Source organism: Erigeron canadensis, chromosome 2, assembly GCF_010389155.1.
Source record: "Erigeron canadensis isolate Cc75 chromosome 2, C_canadensis_v1, whole genome shotgun sequence".
NCBI lineage: Eukaryota > Viridiplantae > Streptophyta > Magnoliopsida > Asterales > Asteraceae > Erigeron > Erigeron canadensis.
This window is the reverse complement of record NC_057762.1, coordinates 7,551,985-7,567,711: the sequence shown is the minus strand read 5'-3', so window position 1 is coordinate 7,567,711 and position 15,727 is coordinate 7,551,985. Positions and strand designations below refer to the sequence as shown.

At 34.3% G+C, this 15,727-nt stretch overlaps 2 protein-coding genes across 2 annotated transcripts; both read left to right on the top strand.

Moving 5' to 3' along the window:
• Window positions 1-7,279: 7,279 nt before the first annotated feature.
• On the top strand, window positions 7,280-9,403 carry LOC122589570 (tryptophan N-monooxygenase CYP79A68-like). The gene is made up of 3 exons (XM_043761873.1): window positions 7,280-7,806; window positions 7,991-8,420; window positions 8,518-9,403. The coding sequence occupies exons 1-3, from the start codon at window positions 7,331-7,333 to the stop codon at window positions 9,148-9,150; spliced, it is 1,539 nt and encodes a 512-aa protein (XP_043617808.1). The 5' UTR covers window positions 7,280-7,330; the 3' UTR covers window positions 9,151-9,403.
• Window positions 9,404-11,099: 1,696 nt separating this feature from the next.
• Window positions 11,100-13,692, top strand: LOC122587630 (tryptophan N-monooxygenase CYP79A68-like). The gene is made up of 3 exons (XM_043759803.1): window positions 11,100-11,569; window positions 12,371-12,818; window positions 13,063-13,692. The coding sequence occupies exons 1-3, from the start codon at window positions 11,100-11,102 to the stop codon at window positions 13,690-13,692; spliced, it is 1,548 nt and encodes a 515-aa protein (XP_043615738.1).
• Window positions 13,693-15,727: the final 2,035 nt, after the last annotated feature.

The following is a 15,727-nucleotide window of genomic DNA, read 5'->3' as shown; positions in this document are numbered from 1 at the left end:
AAAGTTCAATGTAGAAATTATGTTATAAGTGGTTAAATACGATGGATCAATATGTTACTAACATGACACCAATACATTGAATTTTGGTATGGTGTGTTAAAAATGATTTTACAGAGGTGACATTCTTTTTTAATGTTTTTAAAACAGTAAAATATGAATATGTAAAATCCTAAAACTCAAAAGTTTAAAACGAAAATAACAATAAAAATAAAGGCTATTTAGTTGGAAAGTCATTTAATTTGTCACAAATACCTATTTTGGGGTGTAAACAAAAAAATCTTTATTGTGGAGAACAAAACCGGTTAAAACGTCTTTATTGACCACGCGACAAGGTACCCGATCACTTTTTACTTTTAATTTCATTTTGTGTTTTTTTTTATTAGCCAAATTAATGATTTAGATTTTCCACCTCTTTTTTAATTTTTTGATGTATGAAACATCTCAAAGTCCTTGAAATATTCTCAATTACATCCAAACAAAGAAAAGATACGAAGGCACACCCATTTCATTGTCACCCTCAATTCTCTTTATATTAAATTCCATAATAATCAATCAAGACCTATATGCAAATTATCGTGTATATACTTACTAGTCCTAATACCCGTACGATGTACGATAGCTATATACATTATATCATAAATAAATTCGAATATGCCTCATACATGATTCGTGAGTATGAAATATATTGTGGTTAAAGTAAATCTATGATCGAAACTAAATTATAATAAACAGTGATGATAAATATAATATATGTTTAGTTAGAGTTTTGCATTTACCTTAAATTTTTAGAACCACATCAAAATCGAAACTTGTAAGCATAGTGGATGATGACAAATATCCTAGTGATTTTGGATCGTAAACTCAAAATTTTGAAGTATTTATATTAATAACTTATTATAATGAATATAAGTAATAAGAGTTGAAAAATTGAGAAAAAGAAAGAGACAATTTCTTAATGAAAAAGAGATCAATCAAATAAGGTTATAATGTCTTTTGCATTAATAACTCTAGAGTTAGAGCTTACTTCTAAGTTTAATAAGAAAATTTGAATTTATATACAACTAAAAAAACTAATTTAAGAAAAAAATAAATTAAAATGACATATGTCGATCAAGAATTACGCCACGTGTCGTTTTAAGAACAAGTCAATCCTGTTTTAGTTTATTGGTAGATAGATCTATATATGCATTTACATTACAATTTCAGTTGCCAGAAAATGGTTGGCCGGAAAAAGGGTTGCCGGAGATGGACTATGGCTGCGGTGGGTATGTTTGAGAACCCATCTTCCACCAATAACACCTTCATCACTTTCACCTTCATCATTTTCACCTTCACCACAGCTAACCCCACCACACTCATTACCACAATCTTCCACCAATAGCACTATTTCTGGCCTTACCCACTGCGCCCATAACCACCTCCACCATTTCCGGTGAAATTTTATGACCTCAACATAGTGAGCAACGGTTCAGCGGTAGAGGTGGCCTGAATTAGAAAAGAAAGAGAGAGAAAAGAATCTTGATTGATGAATCAATTATCACTATACAAATATCAATCAAAGACGAATTTGATCGGACATTTTCCATGAATTTGGTCATTTAGATGTATATTTTTATATTTATATATAATTAAAGAAATAAGGGTTAAGTGGGTTCCAGATATATACACATAGCTGCCACATGGCAATAACCGGATACCACATCAGCCTCTAGCCGGTACAGACCCCAAAAAGACGTTTTAACCGGTTTTGTTCCTCAAAATATAAAACTTTTTTGTTTGGACCCCATAAAAGATATTTGGGAAAAGTTGATGGATTTTTCAAGCAAATAGCCCTAACAATAATAAAGAGTAAAGAACATTGAGTTTATTTTTTTTTCCTTTTTTAAAGCACACTACACATATATCAAAAACACACTATACATATACATTTATTGTTTGGACCCCATAAAAGATATTTAGGAAAAATTGATAGACTTTTCAAACAAATAGCCATAACAATAATAAAGAGTAAAGAACACTGAGTTTATTTTTTTCCTTTTTTAAAGCACACTACACATATATCAAAAACACACTATACATATACATTTATTGTTTGGACCCCATAAAAAATATTTGAGAAAAGTTGATGAACTTTTCAAGCAAATAGCCGTAATAATAAAGAGTAAAGAACACTTAGTTTATTTTTTTTCTTTTTTAAAACACACTACACATGTATCAAAAACACACTATACATATACATTTATCTATACAAACACCTATATAACTTATTTAGCAAGGCCTTAAAATATAAAGATAACTCTCATAATTAAAGTTTCTAAATGTAGCAACTTCAATGATGAGTAGATAATAGGTGTCAAAAAAGTCATACTTTCACGTCGCTTTCAAATACTTGTGCCGGTACCCAAAAGAAATTAACACTACTAGTTAGCTACGTAAAAGTTTCTCCTCTTACTAGATATTGAAGATAAAAGGGCTTTTTAACGCGAAATCGATTAAAACAACGTATGTTAGACCCTCCACTGCGAATAATCCACACTTTTAATAAAAAAAAAAAGTTACCTCCATAAAAATGAAAATTTAGTTCACCATAAGATTAGAGTGGCTTTGTTTAATCGGCCTTTTGTTCGAAGAGGTATTCAAAAGAAAATTTCATGAGGTTGGCCTTAACAATTAAGGTCCCACTCAATTTACGGAATTGATAAATTCCAGTGAAAGGTTTTCAGAAATGAAGAAATCTTATTCTATTGGAATGTTAACATTTTTTCAGTTAATGGAATCTTCATTCTTTTAAGATTAGGAAAAAGATTTCATTCTTTTGAATAGTAAAAACATTTCGTCAAATTTCAATTACTTTTACATATTTCATTCATTCCAAAATATCATGTGAACTAAACAAATCTTAAGATTAACAGATGTTAGAAATATATTATAACTTTTATTTTTATTAGAAATCAATTTGAATAGTAAAAGAAAACCTTTAAAACATAATGTACAACTTTAAAGCAAGATAATATATACAGTATATAGATTTAAGATTCATAAAATAAAAATCATTTAGCTAAGATGGTTTACTGAATATTTTGTTTGCGAGAGATCGAGGGTTTGAAACTAAGCTCCGCTGGGCCATTTTTTGTTTTAGTTTTTTGTGTAAGTGATTCGTACACTACTAACTTTTAATTGTATACCATACAACATTGTAAAACATATATGGTAGTGTATCGTTAAAAAATAGTGGTGTGGGGATATTGCCGTTTTTTATATTTCTTTTATGATTTTTTTTTTGTTTAGCATTTTTTTTCTAACATATTTCTTTTCTTTAAGATTTTTATTTGTTTTTCTCTCAAACTATAGAACTTTGTGATATTGTGTTTGTGGTATGGTATTTAAAGAACAAAACGCAATAAAAGATAAATGTGTCCCGCAATGCGAGATTTCCAAATTACCTAAACGTGAATAGGTAAGCATAAATGACTCGTATTATTATTTTTTCTTGCCAATCGCTATTTGGTGCTTGTATGCCATCATATATAGGCAACAAGCTATTCTTGCCATCATAAGGCTTTGCCAATGGCAAATTGCCAAATTGTGTTTTTCTAAGCCATCGCCTACAAGTCAGAACCCCAACATGGGCATCTTAGAGATCGCAGGGTTCGAGTCAAGAATGCAGAAAACACATGTATCATGGGAGACGGTGTAAGCGGTTTGGTTTTCGTTCATTAGTTATAATCTAGAACAACCATTCAAAAGCATGATTCAAAATCTACTTTGTGTTAGACACTGAGATCTGAATCAACTCGTAATTGTGTGAGGATTAGTGTGGAGGTATGAAGAGTTTTACCTACAAAGCTTTTGTGAGTATTTATATCCATACTATATTATAAAAAAAATAGTCTCATGTTGAAAGTTATATTAGAAAAATGTCTAAAATGCCCTTAATGATATATTAAATTACTTTTACATCAATTATCAACACCACTCGACGCCACCTCCAAGCTGCCACGAACACCATTGCCGCTACGAATACCGCCGCATTGCGTGCGGATACTGTGCTATAAAAATAAATGGTGTTTAAGTTTATCTTTTTCAAAAAAATTAATTTGTGTTAAATAAAAGAGAAAGGAACACTTAATCAAAGTTTCTAAATGTGGCAACTTCAATGAATGATAAAATTAAAGTATCAAAAAAGTCATATTTTGACGTCGCATTAAGATACTAGTGCCACTGCCTAAAAGAATTTAACGCTACCATAGCTTTGTTTGACCTTATCTTAGCATTTACCAATTCACTCCCCTCCCCTTTGCTACAACTAGAAACTTTGATTATGACTGTTACTTTTGTGCTTTCTTGAACACAGAAGCGGCTCAACGTAATAATTATGAACGAAATCCAAATCACTTTAGTCCGTCTCCAATGGTAAAAAATATCCGTTGCGCGTTAGAAACCGAAAGCCATACCGATAGTAATGAATTAATTAAGCGTAAGCTAGCTCGTTTCATAGAGCTAAAGCTAGAGTTTGATACAATATTATACAGAGACGGCTCAACGTAATAGGAAGCTTAAAGTGAATTTTTATTACGAGGCCTTTTGGATTAATAGAATTCATACTTTAACCTATGTAATTAATTTTACGTTAACATGTTTTCAACATTATATCGTTGTTTATTCTTGTATACATACATGTACCTATGTAATTGAACATATTCACATATCACATAATTTTATATTTTTATGTTTCTTATTTTCCTAAACTTTTTTGTATTTTTCATTTGTATTAGATTTTATGTTTCATTATAAAACTATGAGGCCTTTAAAATTTGGGTCTAAAGCCCTTGCTTTACTTCTTTTACCCTTGATCCACTACTGTTATTAAACAATACAAATACTGATTTGTGTTTTACGTTACCAGAACCGTATCGAATAAAGTTTCACTTTCTCGGTCAGATTCTGTTCATTTTATCATCATTCACCTTGTTTTATTTTTACTTATAATATAGACTTCTTATCAATGAAGGGTTATCTAACACGCATATTATTTATGTAAAGATGTAATTAATTAATTTTTCCGGCTAAATTTGTTTCTATTTTTTTTATAGATTGCTGTATTACAGTAAGTAAATGGGTATCCGCGCTATGCGTCGACGACAATAAATAACGTGAGGTGGCGTAACGATCTTAACTTCAAACCAAACACTTTGGTAAGAAAATTATTGCATAGTATCGTGCAAAGTTGAAAAGATAATGTTTTGGTAAATTTAAAAAAGAAATTTATTACTATTTTTCATAGTTAAAAAATAAAAATATAAGTTTTAATATATTAAATTGATAATTAAATAAAGTAATTGTATAAAATAAAAGGAAGTTTGACTAAAAAGGATAATAAAAGTTCCCGGATGTTTTGGAAAGTTTTCACCAACAGAACTTGTTTTGACCTTAGTTTCCAACAACTATATCCACATCGATGTCAATAACAAACTTAATGAAAAAAAAATACTAGACCACTAAGAATAACGAATGCTCAATAATTAATAACAAAGAGTTCAAAAATATTTATGTTTCACAATGGACATCTATCAAACCCACCCTTCTCAAATTTATGTATAAACCTAGATGACCGAGATATATTCTGGCGTATACCATCTTGCGAGCCACAACTTGAACCAAGGACCACCTACATGATCTCTTTATCGCGGCCTCCTGTTGCGTAAACTGACTATTGAGGGACCGAAGATGAGTATACTCTAAGATGGGACTTGTTGGCTCCTGAGTGATCGGGTTACGTTGTATATTATTTTACATGAAACTAATATCTCTTTTTATACTTCTGTATATACTACTATATAAAGCATCAACCCCTCCCCTTTTTCTCAAGTTACAACTTTGAACTACCCAAAATATTCATATTCTTTATTCTCTTATTTAAACATTTTTATCTAACATAACCATAATACCCTTAATTAAAACTCTTAAAATAACTCACTACCATCTTTAACATTCACCATCATCCCCCCTCCCCCCCTCTTCTCACACACCCGTCATTGCCACGCTTTCGCCACTGTCGCCGCCACCGCCATCCCACGCGCACCGTCGCCACCATCATCGCTGCATTGTGTGGGCATATGACTCGTAGTTAATAATAACAACGAATTACAAAACGGGTCAACCTTGACCCATATTGCCTACATGGGTCGATTGTATCAATGTTACCAAACAGTCAATCTTTTACACCGATTGCCTACAAACGGGTCGACAGTTACTCATATTACCATATTATATGATTAGTAGTGTTGTATATAAGCATATGTAATGTAACGATTATACTATAGTAGGTCGAATCAAGTAACTCTAGTGTATTTTTTTACAAATTTAGAACATTGAACTGAAAACTTTATCAAGGGAATAATAGTATTTGTGTCCTTCAGCGGTATTTGTGTCCTTCAGCGGTATCTTACGTCTTTTAGTCCACCTCAAAATTGATGTGCAGAGTTGCATACTTACATACCCCCAAACGAGCAAATATACATAAACCAAATCATACAAACTATGTATACGATACAGAGATACCCTTCCAACTTTCTAATGACAGTTCTAGGGTCTATCGAATAAAATACTTATAGTTTTTATATCAAAGCCCACCCTTAAAATTTATGATAAAAATACAAGTATTTTATGCACGTTAATGGCAGTCTTGTTATTTACTTTTTTTCACTTGTTTGACTTGGTCAAGCATTGTACTGTATTTCTCTTTTGAGTTTCGTTTCTCGTCTTTTACGTGAATCTATCTTTTCTTTGTCAGGAAATTAAAATGCTATCCGTCTTTTAACAAGTTTGAGACATTGAACAACGGTAATTGATAAATTTATCAAAAATGGTCCAAGTGATTTGACTATTGTATATATTGGGATTAGTAACCTCAAATGTAAGAAACTTTGAACGAATGTCTATACTAAGAAATAACTAAAGTTGTGTGTATTGTATGTAAACAACTTTGAAATAATGTTTATTGTATGTAAGAATTTCGTTTCAACCAATTAAAATCTGTCAAGTGGCACCTGTATATGGTTGCCACATATGTTTTCTTACATACAATAAACATTTTTTCAAGTTGCTTACATACAATGCATATAACTTTAGTTTTTTCCTACTATAAACATTCGGTCAAAGATAGTTACATTCCAGGAAACTAATCCCGTATATATTCAATACAAGTATACAACTATACAAGCAAACCTCTATAAATACAATTGAGCTCCTTAGAATGAAACCACCACTATATATGAATATGAGCTGAAATATAATTGTCAATAATTCTCTCCATAATTAAATTATAAACATGATCATTCTCATTTTCTTCCTCCTTTCAATATTATTCATCACCTTCCTGATCACAAGATACAAACGTGTCAAACATCGGCCACCTCTTCCTCCGGGCCCCAAACCCTTGCCCTACATAGGGAGCTTAATCACCATGCTTCGGAACAGGCCTACGTTCAGATGGATACATAGGATGATGGACGAAATGAACACCAAGATCATTTGCATTCGTGTTGGAAATGTCCATGTTATAGCCGTGAGTGACGCAAAGATTGCTTGTGAGTTCTTGAAAGATAAAGATGAGATATTTTCATCAAGACCCGAAAGCATGTCAAGCTATCTCACCAGCAAGGGTTACCTGGATGCTGCTCTTGTTACAACGGCCGGTGATTACTGGAAGCAGTTGAGAAGAATTCTAGCTACCAAGATTCTTTCGGAGAGTAGACTTAAGTGGCTTAAAAACAAGCGAGACGCCGAAGCTGATCATCTGATAAGGTAATTTATATATTTATCTATAGTTCATGTGTCACTATAATTATAGGGGATGATCTTCGTATGCATCAAGAATGTTACTACACTCAATATATGATTTTTGGTAGAAAAAGATTAAAGGCCGGGTATGAATAATGATACATATTGCCATTATAATCAGCTAGCTAATAATGTTTATATCTTATAGGTACATTTATAAACAGTGTGACACCAAAGGGGTGATGAATGTGAGGAGCATTGCGAAACAATACACAGGTAATGTCATAAAAAATATGGCGTTCGGTAGTAGGTATATTGGTAAGGGGAATGCAGATGGTGGTCTTGGAGAAGAAGATATTGAACATTCTAATTCATTAGCGGTTATTCCTCTTCATGTTTTTGCATTCTGTGCGACTGATTACTTTCCATGGTTACGTTGGAGAACTGATTTCGATGGCCATGAAAGAATCATCAGGAATGCTCTTGGTATTATAAGAAAGTATCAAGATCCTTTGATTGATGAAAGAATTCAACGATGGAAAGATGGCGTTCGGACAGAAGAAAATGACTTGCTAGATGTTTACATTAACCTCAGAAATCCTAGACTAACTTCAGATCAGATAAAAGCCCAGATGCTTGTAAGATTAACAAGACTTATTTTTTTTTTAAACTTCAATCATTAAAAACTTAAAAATTTCTAGAATATATACTTGAAATTTGGTATACATGTTGCAGGATCTGATGCTAGCAAGTTTTGATAATACATCAAACTGCGTCGAATGGGCAATAGCTGAAATGATAAAGGAACCTAAGATATTCGAAAAGGCAGTCCATGAGCTTGATTTAGTAGTCGGAAAAGACAGACTAGTGCAAGAATCCGATTTGGTTCATCTTAACTATATCAAAGCTTGTCTAAGGGAAGCTTTCAGGCTACACCCTGTATCACCATTCAACCTTCCTCATGTGTCATCTGTCGACACTGTTGTTGCAGGGTACTTTATACCAAAAGGTAGTCATCTGTTAGTGAGCCGACGTGGGCTAGGACGGGACCCTGAGATTTGGGATGACCCGCTCAAATTCAATCCAGATCGTCACATAAACGGTGATAATGAAGTTGTGTTAACAGACAACAACCTTCACTTATTGTCATTTGGTACTGGTCGACGTGGGTGCCCTGGAGTAGTTTTGGGCTCAACCATTACCGTAATGCTGATGGCTAGACTCGTTCAAGGGTTTACTTGGGAGTTGCCACCCAATGAACCCCATGTGGATCTAAACGAGAACGTGCGTAATTTATGGAAGGCTAAGCCATTGTTGGCTCTAGTCAAGCCGCGTCTACCGCAACATCTTTATACCACAAGTACTTAGCTTGTGTGTTTCAAATTTCATATATACCCTTCCTAAACCTTTACATATATCATGCATATATCCAAAACATGTTTCTTGATCATTGTACATGATGCATTGAAATTTGTGCTTTGGGTATACATGATATTTAAATGGTTTAGAAAGGAAATGTATGAATTATTCGGTTCCAAATTTGGCTTTAATTAGATTGTACCATGAGTTGCAAGGTTGGATGATGTTTTGTATACTTTCTAATAATGGAAATTAATAAAATCCCTACCATTATAATTAATCACAATTGTATATTGAATACTTGTTTTGCACACTGTGGTAATAATTAAGTGTATCATAGAGTGGTAAAATCTGAAACTAACTGGATAATCTTCTTCACTTTGATCACGGAACTTGACAAGCCAATTGAGCTAAACTGTTGAATGAAATAATAACGTAGTAGCTAGATACAAACCGAATATTTAATAATGCAAGAGAAAGTCTAAAAGTCAAAACATAATTTAATATACTTGAATTGAGCTAAACCCTATTAAGCTACTGTATTTTAACTATCCAACAACTATATACTTATTTTTTTGGAGGCAAAAAAAATCAGTATACATATTTCCTCTTCTTGAACGCCCCATCAGATTCAATGGCCAAATAACTTTCTTATTCAATGGCCAAATAACTTTCTTATTCAATGGCCAAGCAACTAAACAACCAAATTGTAACAGAGCCATTTCTGATATAGTGATGTTCTTATAAAACTTTAGTTCACCACTAGGAACACATATTGTCTACTATGAACTATGTAATTAATGCTTAATTATGATTAATGGAAGCACATTATCACTCGGTTCACATTATTTGAATAAAAAGTTATCACTATGTCTATGCTCAATAAACATTCTTTCTTTTACCGAATGAAAAATCCCCTTAGTATAACGTTATGAATAATGACATCGATGAACGCCCATTGAATAGAAAAAAAATATAGGTAAAGGAAGGCGTCATGTATCCAAAATCATATTGGATCCCCGTCATCCCACCCTGCAATGGTTATTATGCCGGTAATATACTTTCACTTAATAGACACAACATTTGGGCATCCCTAATTAAGGATGGAACCCGCGTCTTTCAACTTTAATATGAGCCCAAGCTGCATTGATAACGAGTATTGATGGAGTTAGGGCTCTCAATGGGTTCAGATTCGGATTGGCAGGTCGAAAATCTCTGACCCTAACCCAACTCAAAAAAAATTGCAGGTCAGAAATTTCAACCTTGACCCATGACTTGTCAACCAGAACCCAACCCAACAACCTGAAAACAATTGGGTTGACGGGTCAAGTATCGGGTTGCGGGTCAAATGGGTTTGTGGGTGGCGGGTTGGCCAGTTGATTTTAGGTTAAGCAGGTCATATGAGTTGTGGGTTGGGAGGTAGATTTCAGGTCAAATTAGTCATGTGTTGGCTGATTGATGGGTCAAATGGGTTGGTGGGTGGACCTAGCTATTAAAAAATTTATATAAATTTAAATTATCTTTAGGTTGATGGGTCAACCCAAACGCAACCTGAAAAAAATCAGGTTACTGGGTTAACGGGTTGTTGGGTTAACGGGTCGAGATTTCACAACATTAACTTGATTTTTTCGGGTTGGGTCAAGATTGACAACGCTAGATGGAGTGATATGTGGATTGCATGCGATATAACATAATTTATAATTTAATTCAGAATCTTTTGGATCTTTACTTTGAATAGGTATGCAACAAGCATCACTTTATGCTGGAAAAAAATGAACTAAATCAGATGAATTTTAACTTTCATGACCTTTTCCGCTTTAACAAGTTCCAACAACAGTAATAAATTAATGAAAAATGGTCGAAGTGGTTTGATTATTATATATAATAATTCAAGGGAACGTCTATAAATACAAGAGAGCTAAGCTGAAGTATAATTTGTCGGTAAGTCTATTATAAGCATGATCTTTCTCATTCTCTTCCTGCTCCTTCCAATAATATTCACCTTCCTGATCACAAGATACGCATGTATCAAAAACCGGGCACCTCTTCCTCCGGGTCCTAAACCCTTGCCTTACATAGGGAGCATAATCACCATGCTTCGTAACAGGCCTACGTTCAGATGGATACATAGGATGATGGACGAAATGAACACCAAGATCATTTGCATTCGTGTTGGAAATGTCCATATTATAGCCGTGAGTGACGCAAAGATTGCTCGGGAGTTCATGAAAGATAAAGATGAGATATTTGCCTCAAGGCCCGATACCATGTCAAGTTATCTCACTAGCAAGGGTTACTTGGACACCGCTCTTGTTCCAATGAGCGATTACTGGAAGCAGATGAGAAGAATCCTAGCTACCAAGATTCTTTCGGAGAGTAGATATAAGTGGCTAAAAAACAAGCGAGACGATGAAGCAAATGATCTGATAAGATATCTATATTGATTTTGTCGACCAATATCTATCTATTGTCCCAATTGATTAGGGTCTCATAGCATTAGAAAGTAGAAACTAACTACATATTGCACTCCATAAGTCATTTCTTGGTATATTGCAATTGTAGAAAGGATTAATGATACATAAGTCTCAAATGCGTAAACTTATGGTTTCATTATGTTTCTTTTTATCTCCACCTTCAATATTTAATCTTAATAAATTTTAATTATATGTATCATGGATACTTCTATCTATATCTATACTACTGTAAAAGAATTATAAAAACCATGTTGAAAAGTCACATTTTTTTAGATTTGCTAAATGATCAATATGCCACTCTTACTTATTTACATCATTTATCTCTTAACTCCCAAAATACATACACCACCCCCTCACATCAATTACCTATACTACTCTCTACTGCCACTACCACACCACCGTCGCATTGTACAGGTATCCCTATTTTTCTTGAAGTTTAATTTATGCATAACAACTAGGATTACAAATAAGATGATGACCACCATTATATATACTATGGGATTTTTTATTCTACAATAAAAGAGCAAGTTTTACTTTTATAACTTTTTAGCTTGCCGGCTAGATGGAGACCTACATGTCAAATTCTTTCCTTTGATTGTTTTTTTCTTAATTATAGTAATAATATTATCAAGTAACAATATTTTAAAGCCTTTTGTGTTTTGTTTGTTACTACTTTGGTATCTCATAGTTTTGGAAAGATGATACCTTAGGTACCACTTCTTGCTGTGTATCTAATTTAAAATATTCTATATCTATAGGTACATTTACAACCAATGTGAGACCAATGTTGTCGTTACCAAGGGGGTGATGGATGTGAGGAGCATTGCAAGACACTACACAGGTAATGTCACAAGACATATGGTGTTCGGGAGTAGGTATTTTGGCAAGGGGAATGCGGATGGTGGTCCTGGGGACGAGGATATTGCGCATTCTGATTCATTAGTAGTCATTCCTCTTTACGTTTTTTCATTCTGTGTGACGGATTACTTCCCATGGTTACGTTGGAGAACTGATTTCGATGGGCATGAAAAAATCATCAGAAATGCTCTTGGTATTGCAAGAAAGTACCAAGATCCTTTGATTGATGAAAGAATTCAACAATGGAAAGATGGTGTTCGGACGGAAGAAAATGATTTGCTAGATGTTTACATTAACCTTCGAAATCCTAGACTAACTTCGGATCAGATAAAAGCCCAAATGCTCGTAAGATGTACACAATTTATTTAGTTTTAATGTTAATCTTAAAATAGTTCAATATTTCCTAAATGGGTAGAGGAGGGTCGCCACTAACGTTCATAAAAGAGTGATACTTTTATCATAAAATTCAGTGGATGAGTTTTCGATATGGAATGTACAATTTCTTTATATACGCTAACGACAACTGTGGTAATTAGCAATTAGCATTTCCCATCTTAAATATTTACTTACAAGTTTTGGTATATGACAGGATCTGATGCTAGCAAGTTTTGATAATACGTCAAACTGCATCGAATGGGCAATTGCTGAAATGATAAAGGAACCTAAGATATTCGATAAGGCACTCAAGGAGCTTGATTTAGTGGTCGGAAAAGAAAGACTGGTACAAGAATGCGATTTGGTTCATCTTAATTATGTCAAAGCCTGTCTAAGGGAGGCTTTTAGACTCCATCCTGTATCACCTTTCAACCTTCCTCATGTATCAACCGTCGACACCATTGTTGCAGGGTACTTCATACCAAAAGGTAGTCATTTGTTACTGAGCCGACGTGGGCTAGGACGGGACCCTGAGTTTTGGGATGACCCACTCAAGTTCAATCCGGATCGTCACATAAAAGGTGATAATGAAGTTGTGTTAAATGACCACAACCTTCACATATTGTCATTTGGTACTGGTAGGCGTGGGTGCCCTGGTGTGTTTTTGGGTTCAACCATTACTGTAATGTTGATGGCTAGGCTCATACAAGGGTTCACTTGGGAATTGCCATCAAATGAACCACATGTTGATCTAAACGAGAATCTGCATAATTTATGGAAGGCTAAACCATTGTTGGTTGTTGTCCGGCCACGTCTACCTCAACATCTTTATACCACAATTTAAATTTGTGTGTTTACAAATATGGCTTACTAGATTGTGTACCATAGGTCGTGATGCAGCAAATCAAACCCAACACCTTTTGATACAAAGAAGCCCAAGAGAGAATTTAAGAAACAAGCAAGATTTTATAGAATAGATCACGCATTCTTGTTGCATTGAATTCTCGCATTTACAATAAGAGTCCAAGTCATTCTGTCAGTTGCATAGTAAGTAGCTTGCATTTGACCTATAATTAAAAGTAGTCTATAATACGCCTCAATCTTCTGCACGTTTATATTTTGTAATCTGCATTTGGAAATATAAGAGAAAATTTCCCTAAATCTCTTATATATCCCCCTCGTATTCTTTGGAGTGTTTGTTTGCTAAAAGAGGCTCCGTTAATTGGTACTTTCATTCACGCTCCCACCTCAACCATGTTGTTGGATATTTTAGTGTAATTGGGTTAACTTGTTTGATCAATAACGTCATAATAATACATCATATAGAATTGGTGGTGCGGAGTGCACGCCTATTTGATTTTATTATGACCTTAGGGGCTTCGCCCCTAAGGTACGGGGGTCCGGGGGCAGCGCCCCTAGGAGCGGGGTCCAAGGGGCAGAGCCCCTGGCTGGGACCAAAATCCCTCCGAAATGGTAAAAGGGCCGTAAATCGTGAAAATCCCTCCGAAATTTTAATTTTTGGAATTTTATTTCCATTAAATCGCTATGGTAAAAATCCCTCTGAAATTTTAATTTTCGAATTTAAGGGACCAAAATTGGCAATTTGTGAAACCCCAATAACCGTCGTTTAGACAGTTAATATTTGGATAAATACATCCCGTAATCAATTCTGATCATTCTCTTCTTTCTTTTTTCCTGGTTCTTCTCTAAAATATCAACACACGGAAAATTCTTAATTTTCTGAATTGTATCCGATTGAATAGTTTGGGTGAACCGCCAAATTGATTCAATCTGAAAGTGATTACATGCCTTTCAGAGTTTGTTTATATCCGGTTATCTGTTCGTTATTCACGAATTTCCCCAATAAATATTGAATCAATTTACTGAAGATGACGAACAACGATTCTGGGAAGGATATGATGAAACCCTTTGAAAAGTAGAAGCAGTTTACTGGGCAGGAGTTTCGTCGATGGCTAGAAAAAAATGCACTTCTATCTAACGAATTTGAAAGTGGTATATGTTATGAGTACCCCATGCCCTGAGGCCGTTGAGAACCTGGAACAAACTAGCGCTCGTTCAAAGTGGGAAAATTCTGACTATATCTGTCGCGGTCATATTCTTAACGGTATGTCTGATTCCTTGTTTGATGTCTATCAAAACATAGAGTCTGCAAAAGAATTATGGGATTCCCTTGAAGCCAAATACATGGTAGAAGATGTGTCTATTAAGAAATTTATCGTTAGTAATTTCATTAATTATAAGATGGTAGATACTAGGCCTGTCATGGAACAATATCATGAATTGCAAAGGATGCTAGGACAGTTGGCACAATACGATATGAAAATGGATGAATCTATTTCTGTTTGTAGAGTGATTGATAAACTGCCCCCCTCTTGGAAAGATTTTAAGAATAATCTGAAACATAAGAAAGAGGATATGAATATGGTTTAACTTGGAAGTTGTTTCCAAATTGAACAATCCATACGTGATATGGAAAAGGCATCTGTTGGTGGTACTAAAGCCATGACTGGTTCTTCTGTGAACATGATAGAGGAGGGTGAAACCTCCAAGGCTGGTAAAAGGAAACGAAAATCTCATGGAAATAACAATAAAGGGTCCGATAAGAAACCAAAATTGGCCTGCTGGAAGTGTGGGAAACCTGGACACTTGAAGCGTGAATGCAGGTCTGGTAAGGGTAAAGGAAAAGGCAAAAACGAGGCTGGTTCAAGTGGATCCAAGGATCTAGAAAAACAAGCAGGTTCGTTTTTGGTGCCATGTGATCATTCTATTCAGATTTATTATATATCTGTAATATCTGAAGCATTTTATGTGCAGGATGATGATATTTCGTGGTGGACAGATTCAGGAGCAACTTGTCA